Genomic DNA, 24915 nt, shown 5'->3' with positions numbered 1-24915 from the left:
CCATTCCCCTACATTTATCCCTTCACCTAACACTACAGGCAATTTAGCATGGCCAGTTCACCTAACCTGCACATTTTTGGACTGTGGGAGGAAACCAGAGCACCCGGAGGAAACCCACACAGACAATGTGCAAACTTCACACAGACAGTCGCCTGAGGCGGGAATTGAACCCGGGTCTCTGGCGCTGTGAGGCAGCAGTGCTAGCCACCGTGCCGCCCACTAGCTGTTAACTGTGTAGGCAATAAATCCTGGACTAGACAGTAACACCCACATGCTGCAAATATCTAAAAACATTAGCTGGAGCACAGGGCAGGTTAAGAGGAGACTTGAAAGAGATGCTTTCAAGCAAATAAAATCACAAACAGAGTGACAAAGAAGAAATTGTTTCTGTAGCTGAATGTTTGATAAAAATTGACAACTAACATAAGGAAAGCGCGTTTAATGTAGCAGATAAGCCTAATCTGCAATGATGATGGAAGCAGAGTCAATGATAATGTTCAAAAGGGCATTGGATCAAGAGTCAAAAGGTTGAAACGAATTTTCTAGGGTCACATGGCAAGGCTGTGTTAGTTGCAATAAGCAATGCGTTGGTCCACATGAGGACAGTAGTCCTGTCTGCACGTGTTCCACTGAATTTGGCATTTTGGTGAGGGGGAAGGCTTTCGGAAACCTGTTTTGCAGATCATGGAGAGAAAGCTCTGTTTCTTCAGCCTCAGATTCTCCAACCCCTTTCCCCCAGCTTCCTGATGTCAATGGGTGGCACATTCACATGTTTCCTGTGACCTGTCACAGCTGACGTCAGGAGCTGTGCCTGCAAGTGTGAGGGGGCCTTTGCTGGAATTCTGGACAATGAGGCCAATGCGGGAATTCTGGGAGTAATTCAGTGGCTAATCCAGAGAGTTGGCACAAGCATGATGTGAAGAATTCATGTCCTCCTGTGATACTTTCTTCTATGATTCCGTAACAAATAGGCAGGAACCTTAATGACTACATTTTTATCATAAAACTCCGGGACGAAAAATATGGAGCACATGGATTACCCACCTTGGGTCCTGATTCTTTTGCATCTCAGATTTGGGACACCTGAGGCTAGATGACTTCTTCATAAGCGATAAAAATTGGTCGTTGTCAGCCATTTATTTTTCATTTAATCACAGGAGCTGGGCATCATTGGCTTAATGAGCATCCATTGACCATTTCTGTACGCCCTCTAGAGTCACATGGTGAACTGCCTTCTTGAACCACTGCCGTCCAATCGGTATAAGGATGAAGTGCCAGGATTTTACAACAACAAGCACCTACATTTGTGTAGTTCTATTAAAAAAATCCCAAGAGCCTTCAAAGAAAAATTGAAAAAAAAATTTAAAAATGACACTAAAGCTCATAAGGAGGTATAGAGTCAGCTGATCAGAGGAAGTGCTTTGCAGGAGGAAAACTGAGTGGAGAGACAGAGGATTTTAGTGAAGTATTTTCAGAGCCTGGGGCTTAAGGAACTGAATGCAAGGCCACCAATGGCATAGCGATGACCATTTGGAAGGTAAAGAGGTTCAAGAAATTGGAATTTGCTGAGCACAGACATCTTGGAAGGTTATGAGTGGATCACAGGGATAGCGAGGGGCAAGGATGAAAATTTTAAACTCAAAAATATTGCGTGCAATTCTGGTCTCCTTCCTATCGGAAAGATGTTGTGAAACTTGAAAGGGTTCAGAAAAGATTTACAAGGATGTTACCAGGTTTGGAGGATCTAAGCTACAGGGAGAGGCTGAACAGGCTGGGGCTGTTTTCTCTGGAGCGTCAGAGGCTGAGGGGTGACCTTATCGAGGTTTCCAAAATTATGAGGGGCATGGATAGGTCGGGGAGTCCAGAACTAGAGGGCATAGGTTTAGGGTGAGAGGGGAAAAATATAAAAGAGACCTAAGGGGCAACGTTTTCATGCAGAGGGTGGTACGTGTATGGAATGAGCTGCCAGACGATGTCGTGGAGGCTGGTACAATTGCAACATTTAAGAGGCATTTGGATGGGTATATGAATAGGAAGGGTATGGAGCGATATGGGCCTGGTGCTGGCAGGTGGGACTAGATTGGGTTGGGATATCTGGTCAGCATGGACCGGTTGGACTGAAGGGTCTGTTTCTGTGCTGTGCATCTCTATGACTCTATGTTACTTGCCTCAGGGCCAAAGTATTTCAGTGAGCATAGGAGTAAATTATGAAAGGGGCTTGCTTTGACTGCAAGACCTGAGGTGAGAAGCTCATCTCAGGGTCAACAGCAATGTTGTGAACAAACTATGACGTGGAGGTGCCGGTGTTGGACTGGGGTGGACAAAGTTAAAAGTCCCACAATGCACAGGTTTCAAATAACTCTGTTGGATTATAACCTGGTGTTGTGGATCTTTAACTGTGAACAAATTAATTTAATCTCAGACTGTTACTGAGGACAAGAATTGAGTTTGTAACTAGGCAGTGGAGATCAGAAGGGAGACCGAAGGTTGAATAGTTTCTCGCAGAATTTCAGATGAGGCAAAACTACAAACAGTACAAATACAATGAAATGGATTCCAGGACCATAGACCATGACTGGCTTATTACAATGAAGAAAGTTTCTACTTATCCAGTACTGACCCAGCTACAGTGAGCAGCAATATATTAATAACAAGATCAAAAACAGAAATTGCTGGAGAAACATCGCAGGTCTAGCAGCATCTGTGGAGAGAAAGCAGAGTTGACGTTGAGTCCAGTGACCCTTCTTCGAAATGTTCATTCTACTTTCTCTCCACAGGTGTTGCTAGACATGTTGAGATTACCCAGTAATTTCTATTGTTGGTTCAGATACTCAGTGCCCACAGTTCTTTGCTCTAAATCAATTCAGGATGGTGTGCGACTTGCTTGTGGTGGCACTCCCACGCACCTACTGCCCATGTCCTTCTGGGTGGTGGGTTTGGAAGGTGCTGTCAAAGGACCCCAGAGGAATTGTTACAGCGTATCATGTAGATGGCACACACTGCTGCTACTGAGTGTCAATGAAGGCTCTATCAGGAAAATTTAGCACTGGTTGAATAATAGAATCTCACAGCACAGAAAAGGCCATTTCATCCATCAAGAATGTACCAGCGCTGTCCATTATTGGAATCACATGCCCTGGAATGATGGTGTGATGGGATAAGGAATGTTAATAATGGGTAAACCCTCAGCTTAAATTGAGATCAATTAAATGTTTTGCTTCCAAAAAAAGTAATTTTGTCCTTGTGTAAGCATCTCAACACACTGATTTTGCTGCGTAATTTTCTCAACATTTACCCAATACTTGTTGTGCATAAATTTAAGTGAATGCAGACATCATCTTACAGGTGAATAGGCAGCATTGCATGTAAAAGGGACTGCATTTAAATAGCAACTTCCACCAACTCAGGATGTGCCAAAGTCCTTAGTTAATGAAGTATTTTGTGATGTGTAGCCCATGTTTTAATATTGTAAATGTGGAAGCCAATTCACACACAGCAAGTTCCCCCAAATGTTGGTGAGATAAATGAGCTCTTCCCATGTGATAGGCCCAGCATCGAATTTGAGCCCAGATTAGGAGCTGGAGGCTTCAGTGTACTCTTGGTAGTGACAATACCATACAATCATAGAATCCAAACAGTGTGGTGCAGGCCATTTGGCCCATTGAATTCACACTGAACCTCTGAAGAGTACCCCACCCAGACCCACCCCCTATTCTATCCCTGTAACCATGTGTTTTGCCAGGCTAACCCACCTAGCCTGCACATTCCTGGACACCATGGGGCAATTCAGCATGACCAATCCACCCTAACCTGCACATCCTTGAATTGTAGGAGGAAACTGGATCTCCCAGAGGAAACTCATGCAGACATGGGGAGAATATGTAAACTCCACACAGACAAACACCCGAACCTGTGTCTCTGGTGCTGTGAGGCAGCAGTGCTAACCACTGAGCCTAACTGGAGGCAAGATGGCACTAAAGAATAGCGACATGGTGCCTGCCATGGCAGCCCTGTGGTTCCCGGTCATGGCTATGCCCAGGCACCTGATGGCAGAGGGGGTGGCATTCCAGCTGTGGGGGTGTGTGGGGACCCGGGGAACCTGAGTGTTCACAGACAGAGGGATGGATTTTGTGGATCCATTTTTCTAGTAGCCAGGACTCATGGTGCAGGCGGGAGTTGGAGTGATCTGGATGTTTCCTTTCCTTTTGGCTGCTTCTTTTATTTCTGCTTCTGCTTTAATCCTGCCTTTTGTATACAAAGGTAGCATGGAGAATGGTGATTTTATACACTTTTCACCGTCATCCTATACTCGAGTACACATGATAATAAAATCTAAATCTAGAATCTATTCTGATCCATGCTATCTGAGGGATATGATGGTCAGGTTTCCAGGACATCTCCCCTATCCTACTTCCAGGTAGTGACATGGATTCTTTGTCATTGTCCTTTATGTATAGATAGGACCTCAAATGAACATCTGTTGGCACCTGCTCCAGAGTGGTACTCCCTCAGTGCTGCATTGGGGTGTCTGCATAAATTACAGAGTCAGACCTCTGGGGCTCAACACCACAATTCTCAGACTTAGCAAGAAGTGATACCACTCTGACATGATTGGAGATTGGTGCATAGGTTGGGCCTGTAAAAGAATGAGAGATGACATTTTTGCAAGATTCTTATGGGATTCGACAGGAGCAGAGGCTGGGGGAAGGGAGTGCAAATGGTTTTAATCACTGGTTCCTGTGCCTTCAGGTAGCACTGATCCCCTCTCAATGACCTGAAGTGCTCACAGAGAAGTATGTGGCCTGTGCTCCATAATAAAGGTCCAGTACGCAAGACTGCCCTGGAGCAAGAGCCCAAGTTTCTGAGGCCATTAGTGTGGATGGACAGGGTACATTCTGGTAATGTAACTCCGTCTCAGTTGTATTCCCTTCTGTACAGTTGCGACCCACTAAAGAACTAAAGGGATTGCTCATGCTCAGATTCGAGAGCGTGGTGTTGGAAAAGCACAACAGGTCAGGCAGCATCCGAGGAGCAGAATTGACGATTTGGGCATAAGCCCTTCATCAGGAATGAGTGTCCTGAATGAGTCCTGATGAAGAGCTTTTGCCTGAAATGTCGATTCCCCTGCTCCTTGGTTGCTGCCTGCTCTGCTGTGCTTTTCCAGCACCACTCTCTCGACTCTGATCACCAGCATCTGCAGTCCTCACTTTCTCCTAATGCTCAGAATGCTCTCACAAGGCCCCAAACCAAATATCGGGAACAAACAAGCAGGAGGGTCAACAATCAGAGACAAGCCCAGCCCCACCCCCTCACTGACTGGGCACGGTATTGGTGAGGAGTTTCCCCGCCAGTCACATCTCCTCTGTATCAGCAGCAGGCACAGGAGAAAAGCAGTCTCAGATTCAAGGAGCAGTGAGCATTTCGAAAAGTCAGTATGAACAGTAAGGGGAAAACTGAAGCAGCTGCAGTCACATTTTGCCAGGAGCAGGAAGCTTTGAACCAGAGGCCTTTTGTCCCTGGGCTGGATCAAGGGGTCAGGCTGTGGGAGCCAGGCTAGGAGGGTTCCATTTTCTACTGTTTCTGGTTGGGAAGAAGGAGACTGTGAGGGGGGTGAGTGGAGGCCGAGGGATCACAAGGGAAAGACAGGGAGACTTACAAGATGCTGTATGAGGCAGTTAATAGCTGAAAGGGTTAACCAAATCACTAAATAAGTTCTCCTCATCAGGACATAAAGTACTGTACTTAGGAGGAACTAACCAGTTCCCAAGTTGGTGTTCTTAGTACTAACTGCGTGTAGTTAATGTAGTAATATGCCCGATGTCTCACAAGAAGCAATCATGTACCTGAGATGTAATTTGACCATCTATTAAGTGCTGAGCAATAAACCTTTACTGTTTATGAAGAGTGAGATTCTTTTCTGTTGAAAAGATCATATTGGTATCCTTCCCCACCTGGATTCATTAGCTCAACCAAATAGGAATAAGAAGGAATGTAGGTATCATTATTTATTGGCAGGTTGGCTGTAAGACAGAGAGGCTGCAAGGGGAATGGGGGAAAGTTAGGGAGGCTTTAAGGATGCTAGGGAGAAGTTGTAAAAAGGATGGAAGAGGGGAGAAAGAGGGAGGAAATGAGGACTGCAGATGCTGGAGATCAGATCTTAAAATGTGTTGCTAGAAAAGCACAGCAGGTCAGGCAGCATCCAAGGAGCAGGAGAATTGACATTTCAGGCATGAGCCCTCCTTCAGGAATCTTACTGTTTCCTGAAAGGAGGGCTCATGCCCGAAACGTCGATTCTCCTGCTCCTTGGATGCTGCCTGACCTGCTGCACTTTTCCAGCAACACATTTTCAGAAAGAGGGAGGCCAAGGGTTAGGGGAAAGAGAGAGGGTAGCTGTAAAGAAGAGGCCAGCTTTCAACCTGTCAACTCAAGGAATATTCATCCAACTTCAATTGAGGAAAGATTAAATCACTGAGGTAACGAATTGTTTGCAAGTGAAGGTAGAATCTCTAACTTAATGCTGCAATGTCCAGGACATGGTGTTGGGGGAAAGTGCAGTAGATACTACTTTAATAAACATTGTAACAATTTTAAATTGAAATCTAATGTTGGGATGTGAGATGCAACTTCCTGATTAAAATTTTCTAGCTTTGTGTATATGAGATGAAAATCTTAATTTACCAGTCTGAGGAAGGTGTGTTAAGGATGTTTCTTTAAATTTTTGTGAAGAAGTATGTTGGTTATTTTGAGAAAAATGTTTGTGGATAACTTCTGACTGTTTTCTTACTGCTAATTTTAAAACTGTGGCATCAGTGTTCTTTTGCATTTTGTAGCTATAAATTTAACGGAGGAATGATAATTATGGAGGATATTGCTGAACTCTTCTAATACTGCTTCTGTGTACCTATGTGCAGGTGCAGCAGGTAATTAAAGGCGGCAAATGGAATACTGTCCTTCATTGCTATTGGGATGGAGTATAAAAATAGGGAGGTTATGCTGCAGCTGCATAGGATGCTGGTGAATGACCACTGGGAGTACTGTATACAATTTTGTTCTCCTTACTTAAGGAAGGATGGACTGGCACTGGAGGGGGGGCAGTGGAGGTTCACTAGGTTGATTCCTGAGTTGAGAGGGTCGGCTTATGAGGAGAGACTGAGTAGACTGGGACTATAAAGGCAAGAGATAAGAAAGAAGCAGGGAAGTCATTTCCTCTGGCTGGTGAAACTGGGCCTGGGAGCAGAGCCTCAGAATAAGGGGGTGGAGGCGATGTGGTGGGGCAGATTTAGGACTGAGCTGAGGAGGGGTTTCTTCACCCAAAGGGTTATGAATCTGTGGAATTCCCTGCCCAGTGAGGCAGTGGAGGTTGCCTCTTTGAATGTTTTTCAGGCAAACATACAAAAATGTTTGAATAGTAAAGGAATGAAGGGTTATGGTGAGAGGGTGGATAAGTGGAGCAGAGTCCATGAAAAGATCAGGCATGATCTTATTGAATGGTGGAGCACGCGTGACAGGCCAGATGGCGCGCTTCTGCTCCAAGTCCTTATGTTTACGGCAACATAAATGCAGAAAATGACATTACTGTGACATTAACTCATTTATTAGGTGAGACAGTAGTGAGAATAAAACCTGAAAAGTTAAAGGTAACCTCATAAAAATAAAACATGCTGTGTCCTAGGTCTTTTCAATCATCTGCAATAATTTTCTCTCTTGCTATTTGTTTCACACTGGGCATCAGTAAACACGGTTAGTTTCAATTTAAAATGAGAAAATAATTATCAGTTGCTAAGTATATTTTGTCTTCTATCAAAGCCCATTTCTGTGGATAGAAATAGAATATTTATCACATGTGAATCAGTTGGTGCTAATTTACTGGAAAGTTTTTGATATGTTTAAACTTAAAAATGGAACCAGGAATCATGTGGCAATAGATTATGTCACTGTTAGTTCAAGATAATGTTAATTGTGCTTGGGACTGTTGATTGTACTTATTGACAGTTCTTATGAGATACATGTCATAATGTTGTTGCTGTGTGAATATTGCATTAGGTCAAGTTCAAAGGAGTAGAGCTGGTTACTTAACATGAACAACCAATTTGGATGCATTTATCTGTTAAAGCCATGATTGTAAAGTGTTTCCAAACACAAAAGGTGAAATCATGTTTTCTGTTTCATATCTCTTTTGAAATAAAAATATTCTGATTCCATAGTTTACATATATATAATATATATACTTTAATTCAAATATTCAACAAAAATAGCCACTTTCTTTGATTGTCTACACATTTTGCCAAACCAAGTAATATCAGTTTCCCTTGAGGTTGGGCTCAAATTCTTTTCAGAAAATATATATATATATTTTATATATATATTTATTTCATTGAAATTTTATAATTTCTACAAATCCAACATATTCACCATAAAGAACTGATTTGATCATTTCACAATACTGAAACATTCAGAACCAGAAGTGGGGATTCGTCTCAGCTAAACATGGGACAATGGCCAAGGGGAGACAAGAGCCTCCAGCTAGTGTGACTGGATCAGAAAATTTGTTGTTAAGCTACTCACTCGGGCTTCGTGAAGGGATATGTTCAATCCGCTTAATTTGAGCGCAGTGATCCCTCTGGTTAAAATACATAACTGTGTCAATATTGACTGATGTGAGATGTAGAAATTGGTGAATTCAATAAAAAAGGAATCAATAGATCCTTGTTGGGATTCAAGTGTCACCAAAGCTTATCAAAGGGTATCAGTGAATGTATCTTCAGTGTTAATTAACACACTAAGCTGGGGTTACACATGTATGAATCAAACATACATCCACAGTCAACTCCACCAGCCAAATATATTCTTAAACTAGAAAAATCTAAACTGGTCATCACCAAAGATTGCACGTGGGATCTTCCTGCTCCACAAGGCTCAGCAACATCTTAAATTAGATAGCTATTCTAACTCTGAGGGATGCAGTAGCATAGCAATAATGCTACTGGATACTAATCTGAAACCCTAGGTTAATATTCTGGGAACATGGGTTCAAATCACACCATGGCAAACAATGAAATTTGAATTCAATAAGAAAAACAAAATTAGGAAATTCATTATTGTTAAAAAGGCTCATATTGATTACATGGAAATCTGCCATCCTTAACTGGCCTGGCCTACACATGACTCCAGAACCTCAGCAATGTGGTTGACACTTATCTGTCCTCTAGGCAATTAGGGATGAGCAATAAATCCTGGCCGAGCCAGTGATGCCCAAATTCCACAGACAAATAAAAAAACTTGCTTCACTCACCTTTGGTGTAGCTGCTCAGGGATAAGACAGTCTGAGGCCTCACATTACCCTCGGAACTGACCAGCCCTAGCCCACTCATCAAAACAAAGACAAGCAAAGAGACCGTGATATCACAAGTCAACAGGCCACTGTTTCCCAATGAGTCTATGTTATAGAACAGACCCTACTGAAGGCACAGGAGTAGCTAAAGCTCTGGTTCCATTCTATCTATCAGACTTCAACTACATTTTAACTCTCTTTCATCTTTCTACCAGAAAGTACAGGTCCTGATACAGTACAACATTGTCAGCCAGCAGCTTCTTTCGACCCTCAAATAATTCACTTTATAAACAGGCAGAATATGATGCTGCTGCATCGTTTGCTTTTTTGTCAAATGGCAATTTATTTCCCTATAGTGATCCACTAAAATGTTCCAGAATACCATTGGAAATTATAGACCTGAACCAACTCATCTTTATTGCTCTGATAATAAGTTTTATGAACCAAAACATAATTGAGCTTTTTGAAAGATTCCAGCTCTAGTTGGGTCTCTGAGATGTGCCCGCATCAAACTCTGACAGCTTTCTCAGGAGGGGTTCAAAAGAGTCCTCCCTAGGGCTGCTGAAAAGGTCGTGAAGTCCCTTTCAGGTTTGTTGCCCTACCATTGGATACAGTGTTGTCTAGGACAGGACTGAGGCAGGGACCCGAGAGGGCACTCCCCATTTCCATTGGGAGAGAGAGCAAAGCTAGCTGCTGGGAGAACTGAAACGACTGTGCCATGTATTAAGAAAGGGTTACACTTCACTTTGGCAAATGGTGTTGGAGGTATCAGCCATGCTCATTACTGTGTCACTACTGACCCAGAGCCTGATAAAGTCCTAAAGCCAGAATCCAATAGTTGTAGATGGAATCATTTAACAATGTGCCTTATCACATTTCCAGAATGTACAAAGTGAATAAGAGGACAATAGTTCTGCTTTATCACCCTTACTGACCACAGGCAAGACAGTGGATGCTAGCAGGAACACAAAAGGTCAGTCCATGATGAGAATCCATAATCCCAGATCTATAAAACACTTCCTCCCATTCTGTCCTGAGATTTTCAAAATGTTCCTATGTTGAACGCACTAATGAGCTCATATTATGTCAATACATGACACAGAAGCTGCAACATGACTTGTTAATATAGCACCCACCTCAAGAATCACAGAGGACCTGGATGTGGGTAGCCTCCCAGAGTGGTGTCATGTCTGGCTCACTTGTCTCTAAGTGAGAAGTATGTTGGTCCAAATTAAACTTCAGACATGTGAGTAGGTGACCCAGTTTGACATTCCCAGTGCAAACTGAGGGATTTCTGCATTGGCAGAGGTGCTGTCTTTCAGCCAAGATGTTAAACCAAGACCCTCTACCCTCTCAGTTGACTATAACAGATGCTAAAGCAGGGAGACTCTCCTTGTAATCTCTTGACCAAAATTATTTCCTTAAACAAAACTAACTAAAGCAGATTATTACCCAACCTATTGCCCAGAGGGCAGTTAAGAGTCAACCACATTGCAGTGGCTCTGGAGTCACACATAGGCCAGACCAGGGAAGGATGGAAATTTCCTTCCCTGAAGGGCAATCATGGATTTTTACAACAATCAACAACGGTCATTAAGAATCGAATGATGACCATGAATCCATTGCCGAATCTCGGGGGAAAAGAAACCGATCTGGTTCACTAATCTGGTTTAGGGAAGGAAATTGCCATTCTTACCTGTCTGGCCTACATGTGACTCCAGACCCACTGTAATGCGGTTGACTCTTAACTGCCCTCTCGGCAATAAATGCTGTCTAGCCAGCACCCCCTTTATCCCATGAATGAATGAAGAAACTCTGATCGTTATGACATTATTGTTTGCACAACCTTATCATGCAATGAGAACAGTGAATATACTTCAGAAGTACTTCATTCACTGAAGACTACCTCAGCTTGTGAAATGGAATGAGTTAAATGCAAGTTATTTTGACAATAAGAATGTTTGTGGGTTGTGGCTTGCCATGTTGGGTTGGAGACACTCTATACTGTAAAGGAAATGATGGTGTCACTGACTGCATACCGATACCCGTCACTGATGAAATTTTACTCATCACTGTTGGTTATTGACCACAACCCACACAAACACCCACCCAACCTCTCCTATGAAAACTGGGCGAGAAGGTGACTCATGTTTGCCATCAATCCTGAATGGTCGGGGAAGACTAAGTCATGGTGACGTACCCTTAAAGTCACAGTCAAGACATTCAAGAGGGAAGTTAGCAAATATTTAATCACTCAAATGATGACAGAAGTCTCAAAATCACTCCTGCTAAAAGTTGCAGAAGTTACCTCAAATGTTATGAATTAGCTTAAGTTTGAGATTAATACATTTTCCAAGAATCCAATGGATGCAAAGCCATGGTGGGTAAATGAAGGTAGGATTAAGTTAACCTAAGATTTCTCATTTTAAAAAAACAGCCCAGGTTCAATGGGCTGAATGGCCTTCTCCTGTTCCTAGGTGCAGTTAGGGCCAATTCCTTTATGAAATGTATTAACACAGCATTTAATCTGTTGGTGTTCATTCTTGTGGTAACAGCTTGGAAACTACAACAAGGGTGTAAATGTTCCTACAAGAACCTCACCTAATCTAACATCTTCTTGAATATAATAACTCTTTTTATCATGTGCCAGATAACTAGTCACAAGACACAGCACAGGATCTAAACTGCTTCAACAACAGCTTGCACTTGTAAAGCTCCTTCAGCATAGCAAAAAAAGCCCAAAGTGCACCACAGGACAGTTATCACAAAAGAGGAAATGTAGAGAGGTGACCAAAACTAGTCAAAGATACAGATTTTAAGTAGCATCTTAAAAGGAGGAGAGGCAAAGCAGAGGGTTTTATGAGGGAAATTGCAAAAGTCTCTTAGTGAATGAAGACAGGAGCAGAATGGTAATATTCACAAAGCTGTAACTTGGAGCTGAAAAGAGATAAATTGGGACCAGGAAGGGATAGTGAGTGAGGGGAATAAATAGGTGCACAGAATAAAATCCTGTTTTCTCGGATTTGTTTTTCATACATTCAATGGCAATGACTAATCACCTTGAAGGGTTCGACTTCATTTGCTGCATATGGGGTTAAGAGACAGTGAGAATTCACATTCCTCCCACACTGAAGCTATTTTCATTTTGGAGAATGATTCACCGCTCGGTATTTTCACCATACTCTATAACTCGATGCCACAGGAATAGAAACCCCACGGCAGTCAGTTCTGATTCTGCTGACAGATTTTAATATCCCGTTCTCAGAACGTGAACGTTACTAGCAAGGCAGACAGTCTTGTCTACCTTGACATGATTGAATGCCCTGTTAAGCTTTCAGAGGGCAATTGAGAAACAGTCACTTCAGCAAGGACCTAGATTTACCTGTAGGTCAAGACTACAGCCAACTTTCTTTCCAAAGAGGACATCTGGGAACTTGTTGGGTTCTTAAAGTCAATCCAACGGTTTTCCAATCTCTTTTATTGACACAAGATTTATACTGATTTAATTGACATCACATTTTGAAATCATTGGAAGGATTACGACTTTCATTTAACCTGGTTTAGAACTCAAAGTTCTTGAGTTTATGAGCCCAGCAATGTAACCATCATACCAGTTGGAATGGGGTAGAAGAGGTTGGTGTTGGGAAGGGTGGGGGAAGACTTGCTGCTGAGGATCAGTACTGATTAGGGAATTGACTCAAAATTCACATTCCTGAGGTTTCACAAAGCAAGTGTCCTCTTGAGGTTTGTACAAGTGGGAGAAAAAAAAGTGGGATAATTTAGAGGTAGTGGTCAGTCAACACTAGACTTGGGTATTTTCAATGTTTGCTGGATTACACGCCAAAGTGGGAAGTTATAGCAAAACAGGATTCCACATAGGAATGAATTAAGACAGAAAGGTAAAGAATGAGGTCAGCTTTCATTTCAATGAGGAACTGAAGTTTCGCTGAATTTGCTCCTACCTTAGCTCATCTGCATCTGAAACACTCATACTTTAGTTGAAGATTCCCCAACCCTAACACTGTCTAACCAGCTTCTCATCTTCCCCCTTTTCAATGTGAGCATATCCAAGACTCTGTGGCTGATTTCTAACTCATAGAACCATAGGATCATAGAATACCTACAGTCGTGGAAGCAGACTATTCAGCCCATAAAGCCCACACCGACCCTCTGAAGAGCAGCCCACCCACATCCACCACCGCCTACCCTATCCCTGTAACCCTGCATTTCCCATGGCCAATCCTCTTTGCCTGCACATCCCTGGACACTAAGGGCAATTTAGCATGGCCAATCCACCTAACCTATATATCTTTCAACCCGGACTATTGTCTATCATCCTTTATGGTCACTGTGTGGCATTGATTTTTGGCTCCTGCAACACCTTAATTTTAAAACTCTTATCCTTACTTTCAATAGCCACACTCCTCCCTATCTCTGTAACTTCCTCCATCTCTACATAGCTCCAGATTCTCTGTTCTCCTCCAATTCTAGCCTCTCATATGTTTCAGATTCTGATCATCTATCATTAATGGCCACACTTTCACTTGCCTTGACATGAAGCCTTGGGATAAGTTATAAAATAAATGAGAATTGTTATTGCTAAATCAGGTTGGTTCCATCTAAACTCACTCATTGTAGATCAAAAGCCATCTGCACACTCACAGAAAAGCAGCCAAATTTCAAATCTATCCCCGAACTCTGGAATCTTTATTAATGTTTAATGGGTCAGTGTTGTCAATTAAATCTAATTGACTTTGAACACTTGCTGGGCCCATTTCAGAAAGCAGCTAAGATGTCAGCCACATTGCTGTGGGTCTGCAGTCATATTTAGACCACACCGGTTAAGGATGGAATATTTTCATAGTTACCATCAGCAAAGACTATGACATTTATCAGGAATCTAAATCATGAATAGGTTAGGCTTGTTTTCTTTAGAATAGAGGAATCCCTAGAGAAAGTATTCTAAGATTCTGAATAAGAAACAAATATATTTCTGTACGTTGTTTGTGGCAGTGAAAAGTTTTAAAATTGCAGGGAAATTAAAAGATATGAGCATAAGAAGGCAATTATCAAGGGGATCAATTTCATCCAGGGCAGTAAAAATAAAGGCTCTCCCACCTAGGACAGGCCCGAGACATTTTTACTCATGAGGTCATGAGGCTTTGGAACTATCTCCCTTGAAAGACAGTAAAAGCAGAGCTTCTGAATATTTTTAAGCAAGTGGAATATAGATTCTTGATAAACAAAAGGAGTGTAAAAGTTACCAGTGAGTCAGGTGGGAATGTGGAGTAATCAGGATCAACCATAAAAACTTATCGAATGTCGATCAGACTTGAGGGGGTCCTAACCCTAATTTGCATATTTCTGATTTGAAATTGTTACTAAAGAGATCTATTGATAGGGAATTATTGGTAGGTTCAAGAAACAATTAAATGAAGAGGAAATGATTTTTGCATACGCATTTTAATAGATTATAGGTTCCATCACATTCTCACACACTCAACCACCCTTGTCCTCTCACCACTGGCTGTACAACGCATTAATCTTCACTTTCCCACTCTCTCTTATCCATTGGCACGCAAACAGATTTCTTATTATCTGATTGGATGATTTTTGATGGACAATCTGACTGTTTTTCTGTCCCCTTCTCAGACTTTGGTTATGGACCTATGGCTCGTGTGGTCACAGCAGAGGTTAATCTTTAACTTCAAGAGGAGCCAAGGGAATTGGTAACCTCTACAGAGATGGGTTTGTGGAGATGGTGTGTAAATGAGGTTCAGGGTTATCAGGCACTAAGTCCAAGATGTGGAGGTGACAATGTTGGACTAGAGTGGACAAAATCAGAAGTCACATGACACCAAGTTATAGTCCAACAGGTTAATGAAATCACAAGGTTTCAGAGCACTGTACCTGATGAAGGGACAGCACTACGAAAGCTTGTAATTTCAAATAAACCTTTTGAACCATAACTTGGTGTCTCATGACTTCTGACCTTTTTCCGAAAGCAGTTTTTGTTGTCCAGCAAATAGCTGTGCAAACAGGGCAAGAGAATATTGCTGTTTCAATAACAAATGCCTCACACTGTCTTAAACATTACAGACAATGATGTTCTTTTGAATTGAAGCCGCTGTTGTAATGAGGAAACGTGACAATTTGTCCCTAACAAAATCTCACCAAAGAGCCAGTGACTAGATGCTTTCAGTGACATTGGCTGAAGTATAAAGAGAGAGAGAATATTACTGCTCTTTTATACCTGGCTGATGGATCAGGCCTAAGATAGCACCTCTGCCAGTCTAACGGCCCCTCAGTATTGCACTGGGAGCGTTTGTATAGAACTCTGCACTGATAGCTTTGAAATGGGTTTAATTTACACACATGGAAGTGGGAGTCTCACCCACTGAGCAACCACTGAGATTGATACAGAAAAGGTTTAAAATAACAAAGACAGAATTGAGTATGAGATGAAATGGTCAGTGCTGTATGAGACCCTGGTGAGTAATATCAAACCAATCACTGATATGCCCTGCCTGAAACAATTCTTCAAACATTTGTGGATCATGTCTGGATCACTTTGATGTTCGAGGGAAACTGGGAGGATGAAACCACTGATAATTGCCCTGTAAATGTTGCCCAGTTTCATCACAAATAAAAGGGATTTCCCATCTTTTACCAGCCTGAGTACAATCAGGATTCACAGCAGGATTCTAAGAAACCAGAAAGAAAAAGATATCTCAATGGCACAGCAACCACAAGGTGCAGCAGATAGAACAGAGTTCAAATACAGTATAATCCACTGAACTTAGTTTTAAGCAAAATCTCATTATCATAGCTTTTTTGAATAGAAACACTTTGCATTATTCTGTGCAGAATTAGCATTCACATATTATTGTCAGCTCTCTCAGACACAAAAAGACATAACAGCTCAAAAGCAGAAGCACTTGAATTTTCAGGAGATGACAAAATAATATAATCATACCTTTCAATTCTTTACACAATTTTATCTGAACAGTATCAATACACAAGGGGGTCAAAACCTACCCAAGGTGAACAAGTCACCACCTTTACCTCCATTATAACTGTTTTGTTATCTTGCTGGCAGGGGGTAGGAGAGGGTGGAGAATTTTCTGTCTAACAAAGTTCAGCCCTAGGAATTGAATATCTTTACATTCATAGCTCACAATCAGCCCAGCACAGTTATAGAGTGCAACTCCCTCATCTCTACCCCCAACGTGGGAAGGCAGTGACATAGTGATAATGTCACTTGACTAGCAAAGTAGAACCCCTAAACCATTGACCTGGGGGTATGGGTTCAAATCCTGCCACGTCAGATCGCAAAACTTGAATTCAATTGAATCTCGAAGAAAGAATTGGCCTAATGCTGACCATGATTGTCATTAAAAACCCAAATGATTCTGTAATGTTCTTCAGGAAAGAATATCTTCTAACCTTACCTCGGCTCACAGTAATGTTGTTGACTCTTGACTGCCCTCTGGACAATTTAGGATGGGTAGTGAATGCTGGCCTAGTCAATGATACCCACATCCTGTGAATGAATTAAACTTAATTTGCCAACAGTGTTCTCTATTGCACCAAAAATGGTTTGCGATAGTTAAGGAGCACTTCTCTTCATATCCTTAAGGAAATCAGAGAATCGTAGGGACAAGAAGTGTTGTAATCCTGTGAAATTTGGCAGTGGATTTGTACACAGCAAAGTGTCAAAAAAAACAGCCACGCAGTCATAGCCAGATCAGTTGAGCTTTCTTTTCACTAAAATATTAAAGTTGGTTGAGGGATGAACATCTGTCAGGCCATCTCAGAAACACTTCTCCCATGTCCTTCTTCAATACAGTACAATGGGACCTTTTATATACAGCCAAGAGGACAATTGGTGTCATCCAACAGCTATGGACCTATGTTATATAATGTCACAAGCACTTGGTACTGTTGACACTAGAGTTTCTGGCAAATAAATTCTTTGTAGTCACTGCAGGGGTTTGCAAATCAAATCTTGCTACAACATAAAATGTGCTGGTGAGACTACAACTGGTGTACACTGAGAAGTTTTGGAACCCTTATTTTAAGGAAAAATATATTATTAAATTGGAGGCAGTTCGGAGATGTTCACTGGGATGATTTCTGATATGGGGGAATTGTTCTGAGAGCTCTCTACTCAACTCAGTAGAGTTTAGAAGAATGAGAGGTGATCTCATTGAAACATATTAGATTCTTAAGGGACTTGACAGGGTCAATGCTGAGAGGATGGTTCTCCTCATGAGACAGTCTAGGACCAGAGGGTTTCAGAATAACTTTAAGTCTGAGATAAGGAGATTTCTTCTCTCAGAGGGTTGAGTGCCTTTGGAACTCCTTGCCACAGACAGCAGTGGGGACAGAGTTGTTGTGTATGTTTAAGGTGGTGAAAGAGTCTTTAATCAGTCGGGGTTACAGGGAAAGACAGAAAAGGGAGGAATGTTGGATCAGCCATGATCCTATTGAGGGGCCAAATAGCCTACTCCTGTTCCTATTTCTTATGGTCTTATGAGTTGATGTTAGCTTATAAATATCCTGTCCCAACTCTTTATACTCATACATTTAATGGCACTGAAATGTAAGTGGGCACAAACCTTTTTGAGTCTAAATCCTTGACTATTTCGACTGTACCCAGGACAATAAGCAGCATGAAGTGGCTTCAATTTCCTCCTTCTTTCAATTTATCATGTGGCCTGACATGCTGCCATGGTCAACAATTGCAAAGTTGTACTGCAGACAACCAGGTTCCCCATTGTTGTTATTATGGTGCTCTCTCACAATGAGGTTGATCAAGGAAAGCTTTGCTTTTTAAATTCATGTCAGCATTCATCATTCTCAGGTCAGGAAATGAGACAGCTTAGATGCAGCATTATCTCTAACTTAGTAATGGGACTTAACCCACTGAGCAAGCCCAACAAAATCTTTGTGACACTTCCCTTACCCCACACCAGGAGTCTTTTAAATTCCTTTACACATGATTTCCCAGTTATGTGCTATAGACATGCACCAAATAGGAAATGGGTTTCTACTTCCTTAATTCCATTTTTGAGTTAGACAAAATGCAGGAGAATTAACTGGTGTTGTTCTAGGTTAAGTCAGATTACAAAGTGTGGGTCAAAAAGGTGAAAGGATAGTGTTCCAACTAACTATAACATCCAAGCACAAATGAGAATGGTTAACTACACAACCAAGGTCTCTGCAAATTTTTGTTCTATTAATCGTGCTGCGATATATTTTCTCCTGCTCTTAGTCACCAGGAACATTAGCCCACAAACCAAAAGGGGTTAAATTCAATGCAAAATTAGCAGCAAACACACTCAGGAGCTTCAGTAAAGTTAGAGATCAGACAGGTTGGGATTGATTCCCTTAGAGTAGTGATGGTTAAGAGGCGATTCAATAGAGCCACCTGTGACTAAAGAGGTTTTGCCAAAACAGATAGGAAAAAATTGTTTCTCCTGGTAGAAGATTCAATAACCAGCTGACACATATTTTGGATAACTGACAATAGGGGAGATCAGAAGACTTTTAAAAAACATAGTAACTTATGGAAAGTCTGCCCGAAAAATTAGAGTAAACAGATTTATTGTTGGCTTTCAAAAGGAAATTGGATATTTTTTGAAAAGGAAAAGCTTTGGAGGCCTCTGGAGAAAGAGGGGGAAGGGTAGTCACTAACTCAATGGGGTGGCCACTAGCTCAATGGGACAGCCACTAGCTCAATGGGACGGCCACTAACTGAATAGCTACTTCAAAGAGTCAGCATAGGCACAATGGACCAAATGGCCTCTCGTAATAAATGACTGTTACAAATAAATGTGCTTTAAGGATGGATTAATGCCTCTGATAGGCACAAAAAAGTTTCAAGTGAATGACTTATGTATTTCATACTAATGTCACAAACTATAATTTTAACTTCTAATTTCTCTGGCTGGCAGAGATGTAATTCATGAGAAAACACATTACACCTTTACATTGACTATATAGCAAACAGCACCTATATACACAATTCCACTAATCACTAGTCAACCTGAAGGTATAAAGAATAACTGTAGTGTCAACATGCTCTGATCACTTAAAAGCCCACAGACAGGTTTTTAGTAAATGGAAGCTAATCCATCAAAAATAAGCCCTGTTTTATCAGTTAACTGTTCAGTAACATACTTGTAAATGATGCATGGCTCTTTACACTTTTCATATCAAAAAATATCAATAAACATGAACTTTTTAAGACTTTTCTCTTTTGAAACTGTAGATACATTAAATAAGAATATTCCTCTAGTCACCTCACAGCCTTTTCAGCTGATATTCTTTTTCCTTTTGAGAAAACAGGAATTCCAAAGTATTTTTCCTTCCTGATTTAAGGCTATTGAAGGCCACCAACCTTTGGCAAAGACATTGGGAGATAGTTGATGCCTTGTCTCGCTGATGGCACAGGTTAATTGACAATTACGAGGGATGGCATCAGTGCTTGCAGTAGACTGTTTTTGTTTCATTGTTTAAAATGAAAACTTCTGAGATGTTGGGATACCAACTCTAATCGGATGTATTCCTAGAGGTATCATCCTTGCCTTCAATCCTCCTGCCCAGACAAACAGCCCTTTGTTGAAAAGACCAAGTCCAATAGTTTTCTAATGAATTAGCAAAGTCGTTCAAAGAAAACAATTTTAAAAATACAATTTTCTTTTGACATTCCTAATATATACTTTCCCACGAGCAGTGTTCAGAAGATTAGTCATTAATTCCCAGAGACTCCAGGGTTTTCCTGGAAGGTTTTGCAAAATTTAATGGGATGAGCAGGAACTCAGCATAAGCAGGTAAGGCTTCCCAGTTTGTGGTGTGATGATCAATTTCACACCCCCATGGATACATCAAGCAGTTCCGTGATCAATTTCTTGGTTTAAACCATCCTGCCACTCTATATCTGAAAACAGCCCACACAGAACTCTGTACTAGATGGTGACTATTCTCTCTCCTTTATTGTCTGTGGGGTCACTGCTAAATCATTTCTTTCCTAATTGGTCGCTAGCTACCTAATCTTGACTTTCAGTGAGAATTTTACTCATTTCGAAATGTCTCAAATGTAAACAAAATACAAAACAAGTCTGATTTGTGTTTAAAGCTAAATTCTATTTCTTCCTCCTCTGAATCTTCTGCTGTGGAAGTTTTTGTTCATGAATTTCAATAAATTTTCAATGTCAATAAAGCAAATATGCACAAATGATCCCGCTCACACCCCAGTAAAGTTTTGAAATTGGCACAGTGGGCAACTCTCAGTGATGAGTGTCTCATCTCTCACCACTCTGCCCTCTGCTTCTTGCCTGCTGTCAACATCCAGAAACACCTCAAACCCCTCGCACATGGGGTTGGGAAGTGAGTTTCTTGCTTTCCTGACCACTCTGCACTTTCAATAACAAATGGAGATGTTTAGTCCAACTGGAAAACAAGACCTTCACAGTCAGTCAGCTTCAACTAGATTAAATAATCCGTTTTCAAAAAAAAAATGTTGGCGAATTTATTCCATTCCTTGAAAGTTAAGGAAGAGCTCTCAATCCCAGAGCTTCATTTCTGGTGCATGCATATTTGCCCGAAACACTTTGCTCTTGGCACTGGCCTAGATGCCCAGTTGATTTCACTTGATTTACATTCTCTGCTAGTCAGCTCTGTAATGAGTTCATTGGCGAGTGATAAACAGATACGATGGAAATGTATATCAAAAGATCTGCCCATGTCACTCTACTCAGAAAATGTCTTTGTTCTTGGAACCTGTTTGGTCAGAACTTATGACCAAATTCCGACACTGAAGAAGTGATGGTAATTGGCATTATCATGTCCCCTCAGCATCCAGCCTGAGCCAAGTTTTGTTTCAGTTGAAAATTAGGATTGAACAGAAATTTCACAAATGATGATTCTTGCTTTTAATCAGTTCTTAAAAAATGCCGAAGTATTTCCACTTAATAATTCCTTTGTGAAGTGCAGCCACATAATCTATAGCGACAGATGAAGTGATTCTAGCATCTCTCAGGGTGACAATGCACTGACTCGTTAATTTATCTCTTTGTTTAGTTGCTGCTCCTTCAGAGAGGAACATTGGCTGAGGGAAACTTCCCTTCCCAACATCATATCAAATGTTATGCTCATTTCAACCTGATTACAGCATGACATCCATTTTCAAAACACGGTGACACCACCCTTAGGATCAAAAAAAAGGCATTGCTCCTCAAGGATTGATCAAAGATTTGATTTGATGGCAACAAGGTTTGGCTGGAAGAGTTGAGCCATTTGGGAGGTGATGCTGGTGAGATGCTAGGCTGTGAGGGAAGGCTGAATGGCCTTCTTCTGCTCTTAATTCATACGTTCATGTGTTAGAATGTTGGTCACTAAAAATGGAAAGTATTTTGTTTTGTTAGTGTGCAGTATTCTTCGCATTGCAAATGAGATTAGAACTCAGAAAACCAACTTAGCACCCAAATCTTTCATGTACCATTAAAAACTTACAAAATAAAACATCTCGCTAAATGTTTTGAAGCACCAACCATTTATATGGCATGCAAACATCTTGGAACTCCCACCTAGTCCACTAGCAGCATTGACTGTGCCCCTACACCACACGGGATTGCAATGGTTCATGCAGGTAGCACAGCAACACTCTCTCAAGGTCAGTGCTAGATGGGCAACAAATGTGGCTTTAGCCAGCAATGCCCATAGCCTGCAAGTGATTGCTTTTCAAAAAACAAAAGACACAATAAAGGTCTCCTCGAGGGGAAAAGGTTTGGTGTGACATAACCATCATCGCATTGAGGAACGAGTTTGGTTTAATCATCCACCTGCAAAAAACCCACACACAGTCCCTTTGCATGCCAGTCAAAAAATGAGATGACATCCTAATAGAAAAACAAGATATTTCACCTACCTAAAGCAAATACAGCATTATAAATCAATACTGAACCTCAGACAGTGTTTGCTCATTTGTTAACTTCCTTGATGTTAAAAAAAAAGCTTAAAACGTTGAGGAAAATTATCATCTCTTCAAAATGTGTTGATTTGTACTCAGTGCAATTAAATCCAGCTCATGATCAAGTTGTTCATTGGGGGTAAAAGCAATGTCATGGAATACTGGAGCAGAAAATGAGAGAAATTATAAGGGATGAAAGATAAAAAATGGGATGCATCTGCAAGTTAAAGCTGAAGAGCTAATAAAATTAAAGAGGCTGAAGCTTCCCAGAGAGAAGAAAAGATGCACCAAGTTGGAAGTGGAGACGAAGATATGATAGAAGTGGAATTGCAACGATAGGCATCATGAAAAGGAATAGAGATGGTGGAACTAATAGTTTGAACAGTGTGAGATGGTGGGAGTTATCAAATGGTGGAAGGTGGGGGGCTAGGTAGAACTACAGATGAAGTTTTCGGTGGGTACCAGAAAACTGAGAGGGGCCTTTGTTTATCAAGTGAAGGAAAAGCTACAACACAACCTGCCATGGGTTCAGTTGACAAATGTAATTCTTCAGTCTGGGCAGAGCAACTCTGCCCATCAAAACTGAAGTGATATTCATAAATTGCCCCATAGGTGCACTGGCAGTGGACAGAAGGAGCTGAGAGTGTGGTTCTTTAAGTCCTGTCGCACACACATAGCAGATTCCAGACAGGCCCTGCCTTCACTCACAAAAGTGAAGATCCAAGTAATGGAGAAGGGGCAGATCTCTCCAAAGGGATAGGAGGAGCAAGCTGCACTGATGATACGTAGTCTGGGTCTGGGAGTCCCGTTTCTTGAAATCAGTTGTGCAGCTGAGACTTTGGGAGCCTCAGCAATGAAACTTAATGAAGGAACACTTAGAAAGCTGCTGTTCACATTCTACAGGTGAATTCCAATCTGAAAAGATGGAGAGTGTGCCGGGCAGTGTGACTCAAGCTCTTTTTTGGTCTTCCAGTTAGACATAATCTCCATCCCTCATAAATCAGTGAGGGCGCAGAAGATAAAGGCAGCAACGCAGATCTAAAACTGAAAAGTCAACTGCCTTCCCTTGAGATCACTGCTTCGAGCTGAACAATAATGTCTGTACAGGTGCAGGAACTCCAAAATAACTAGGTAGCGCCAGAGAAATTTTGAAATATGCAAAACGTTGTCCATTCCATATCACTTGCATTGATACAGCGTTAAATCTCGTCACAGTTGTTTGATTAAATGGAATCAGTAAAGTAAGTGGATTCCAAATCAAAGATTAAAAGTAAAAGGAACAATGAAACAAGTCCTATTGTTGCCATCGTTATGCCAGCATACCACGTTGTTCTGGGCAGGGGCCTGCCATCACAGCTGCCAGTTGAGGTCTCAGGTACCTGATCACCAATTTTACACTGGTTGGCATCATCACAACTGGTCATCACAACTCCTCAGAGAGGAGCTCCCTTTGTAACCTTGTTGCACAGGCCAGGCTTCATGACATGACAGCTTCTTGGTTAGGCCTTCTGAAGGTCTGGTGACAAGGAGGCTGGAGTTGATGAGCCATCCACACTCGATATTGGGATCTGCATGTGACTGTTGGCAATGTTTGGAAACTGCAAAAAAACAAAAGCTGATTGTTAGAAGAAAACTATACATATTTTACTGCCACCTTTTGCATCATCAAGTGGAACTTACATTTATTTAGCCACCTGAACACAATAAAACACCACTTTCATGTGGAACATTTCATACTGATCCACATGATCTTTAAAAACAAAATTACTCATGCATCATGGGCCTCGCTTGGTCAGCATTTAGTGCTTGTCTCTAGTTGCTCGTGAGAAGGTGGTGGGGAGCTGCCTTATTGAACTGCTGTAGTCCCTGTGCTGTAGATAAACCCACAATACTGGTAGGGCAAGAATTTCAAGATTTTGACCCAGTGACAGTGAAGAAACAGCAATATATTTCCAAGTCAGGATGGTGAGTGAATTGGAGTGGTGGTAGCTGCTGTCCTTCTAGAAGGTAGTGGTTGTGCTTTTGGAAGGCGTTATCTTAGGAGCCTTGGTGAATTTCTGAAATGCATCTTTCAGATGGTACGCAATGCTGTTACTGAGCATCACTGATGAAGGGAGGGGATGTTCATGGATGTGGTGCCAATCAAGCGAGCTGCTTTGTCCAAGATGGTGTCAAGCTTATTGAGTGTTGTTGGAGCTGCACCCATCCAGGGGAGTATCCCATCACACTCCTGACTTGTGCCTTATTGATGGTGAACAGGTTTCGTGGAGTCAGGAGGTGAGTAACTGGATTCCTAGTCTCTGAACTGCTTTTGTAGCCATTGTACTTTTATGACTGCTCCAGTTAGTTTCTGGTCAATGGTAACCCCATGATGTTGTTAATTGGGGATTCAGTAATGGTAATACTGTTGAATGTAAAGGACAATGGTAATATTTCTCTTTTGGACATGGTCTTTGCCTGGCATTTTTGTGGCACAAATGTTACTTGCCACTTTTCAGTCCAAGCCTGGAGATTGTCCAAGTCTTGCTGGATTTGGGCATGGATTACTTCATATGGAAACTGTCTGCAAATCAAATATTACTGAGAGTTAAAAGATCCCAGTGGAAGG

General features: G+C 41.5%; 1 protein-coding gene across 2 annotated transcripts in view; it reads right to left on the bottom strand.

Moving 5' to 3' along the window:
- Positions 1 to 8244: 8244 nt before the first annotated feature.
- The window catches only part of LOC132828313 (ETS domain-containing protein Elk-4-like), a 65033-nt gene continuing 48362 nt past the window's right edge, over positions 8245 to 24915 (bottom strand). Inside the window, exons 5-6 of one of the 2 annotated variants that reach the window (XR_009646105.1) lie at positions 19639 to 23905; positions 8245 to 16035 (exon numbers count right to left, since the gene is read on the bottom strand). Coding sequence is in view for 1 of the 2 variants with exons in the window: in XM_060845305.1 (XP_060701288.1) it covers positions 23807 to 23905 (99 nt within the window). In the remaining variant the exon portion in view is untranslated. Of the gene's footprint in view, positions 16036 to 16151; positions 23906 to 24915 lie in introns of those variants that run through there. The other variant, XM_060845305.1, reaches the window with a different exon arrangement.

The sequence above is a fragment of the Hemiscyllium ocellatum genome, chromosome 26, assembly GCF_020745735.1.
Source record: "Hemiscyllium ocellatum isolate sHemOce1 chromosome 26, sHemOce1.pat.X.cur, whole genome shotgun sequence".
Lineage (NCBI taxonomy): Eukaryota > Metazoa > Chordata > Chondrichthyes > Orectolobiformes > Hemiscylliidae > Hemiscyllium > Hemiscyllium ocellatum.
The sequence above is the reverse complement of the archived record's forward strand: the minus strand, read 5'-3'. Positions and strand labels throughout refer to the sequence as shown.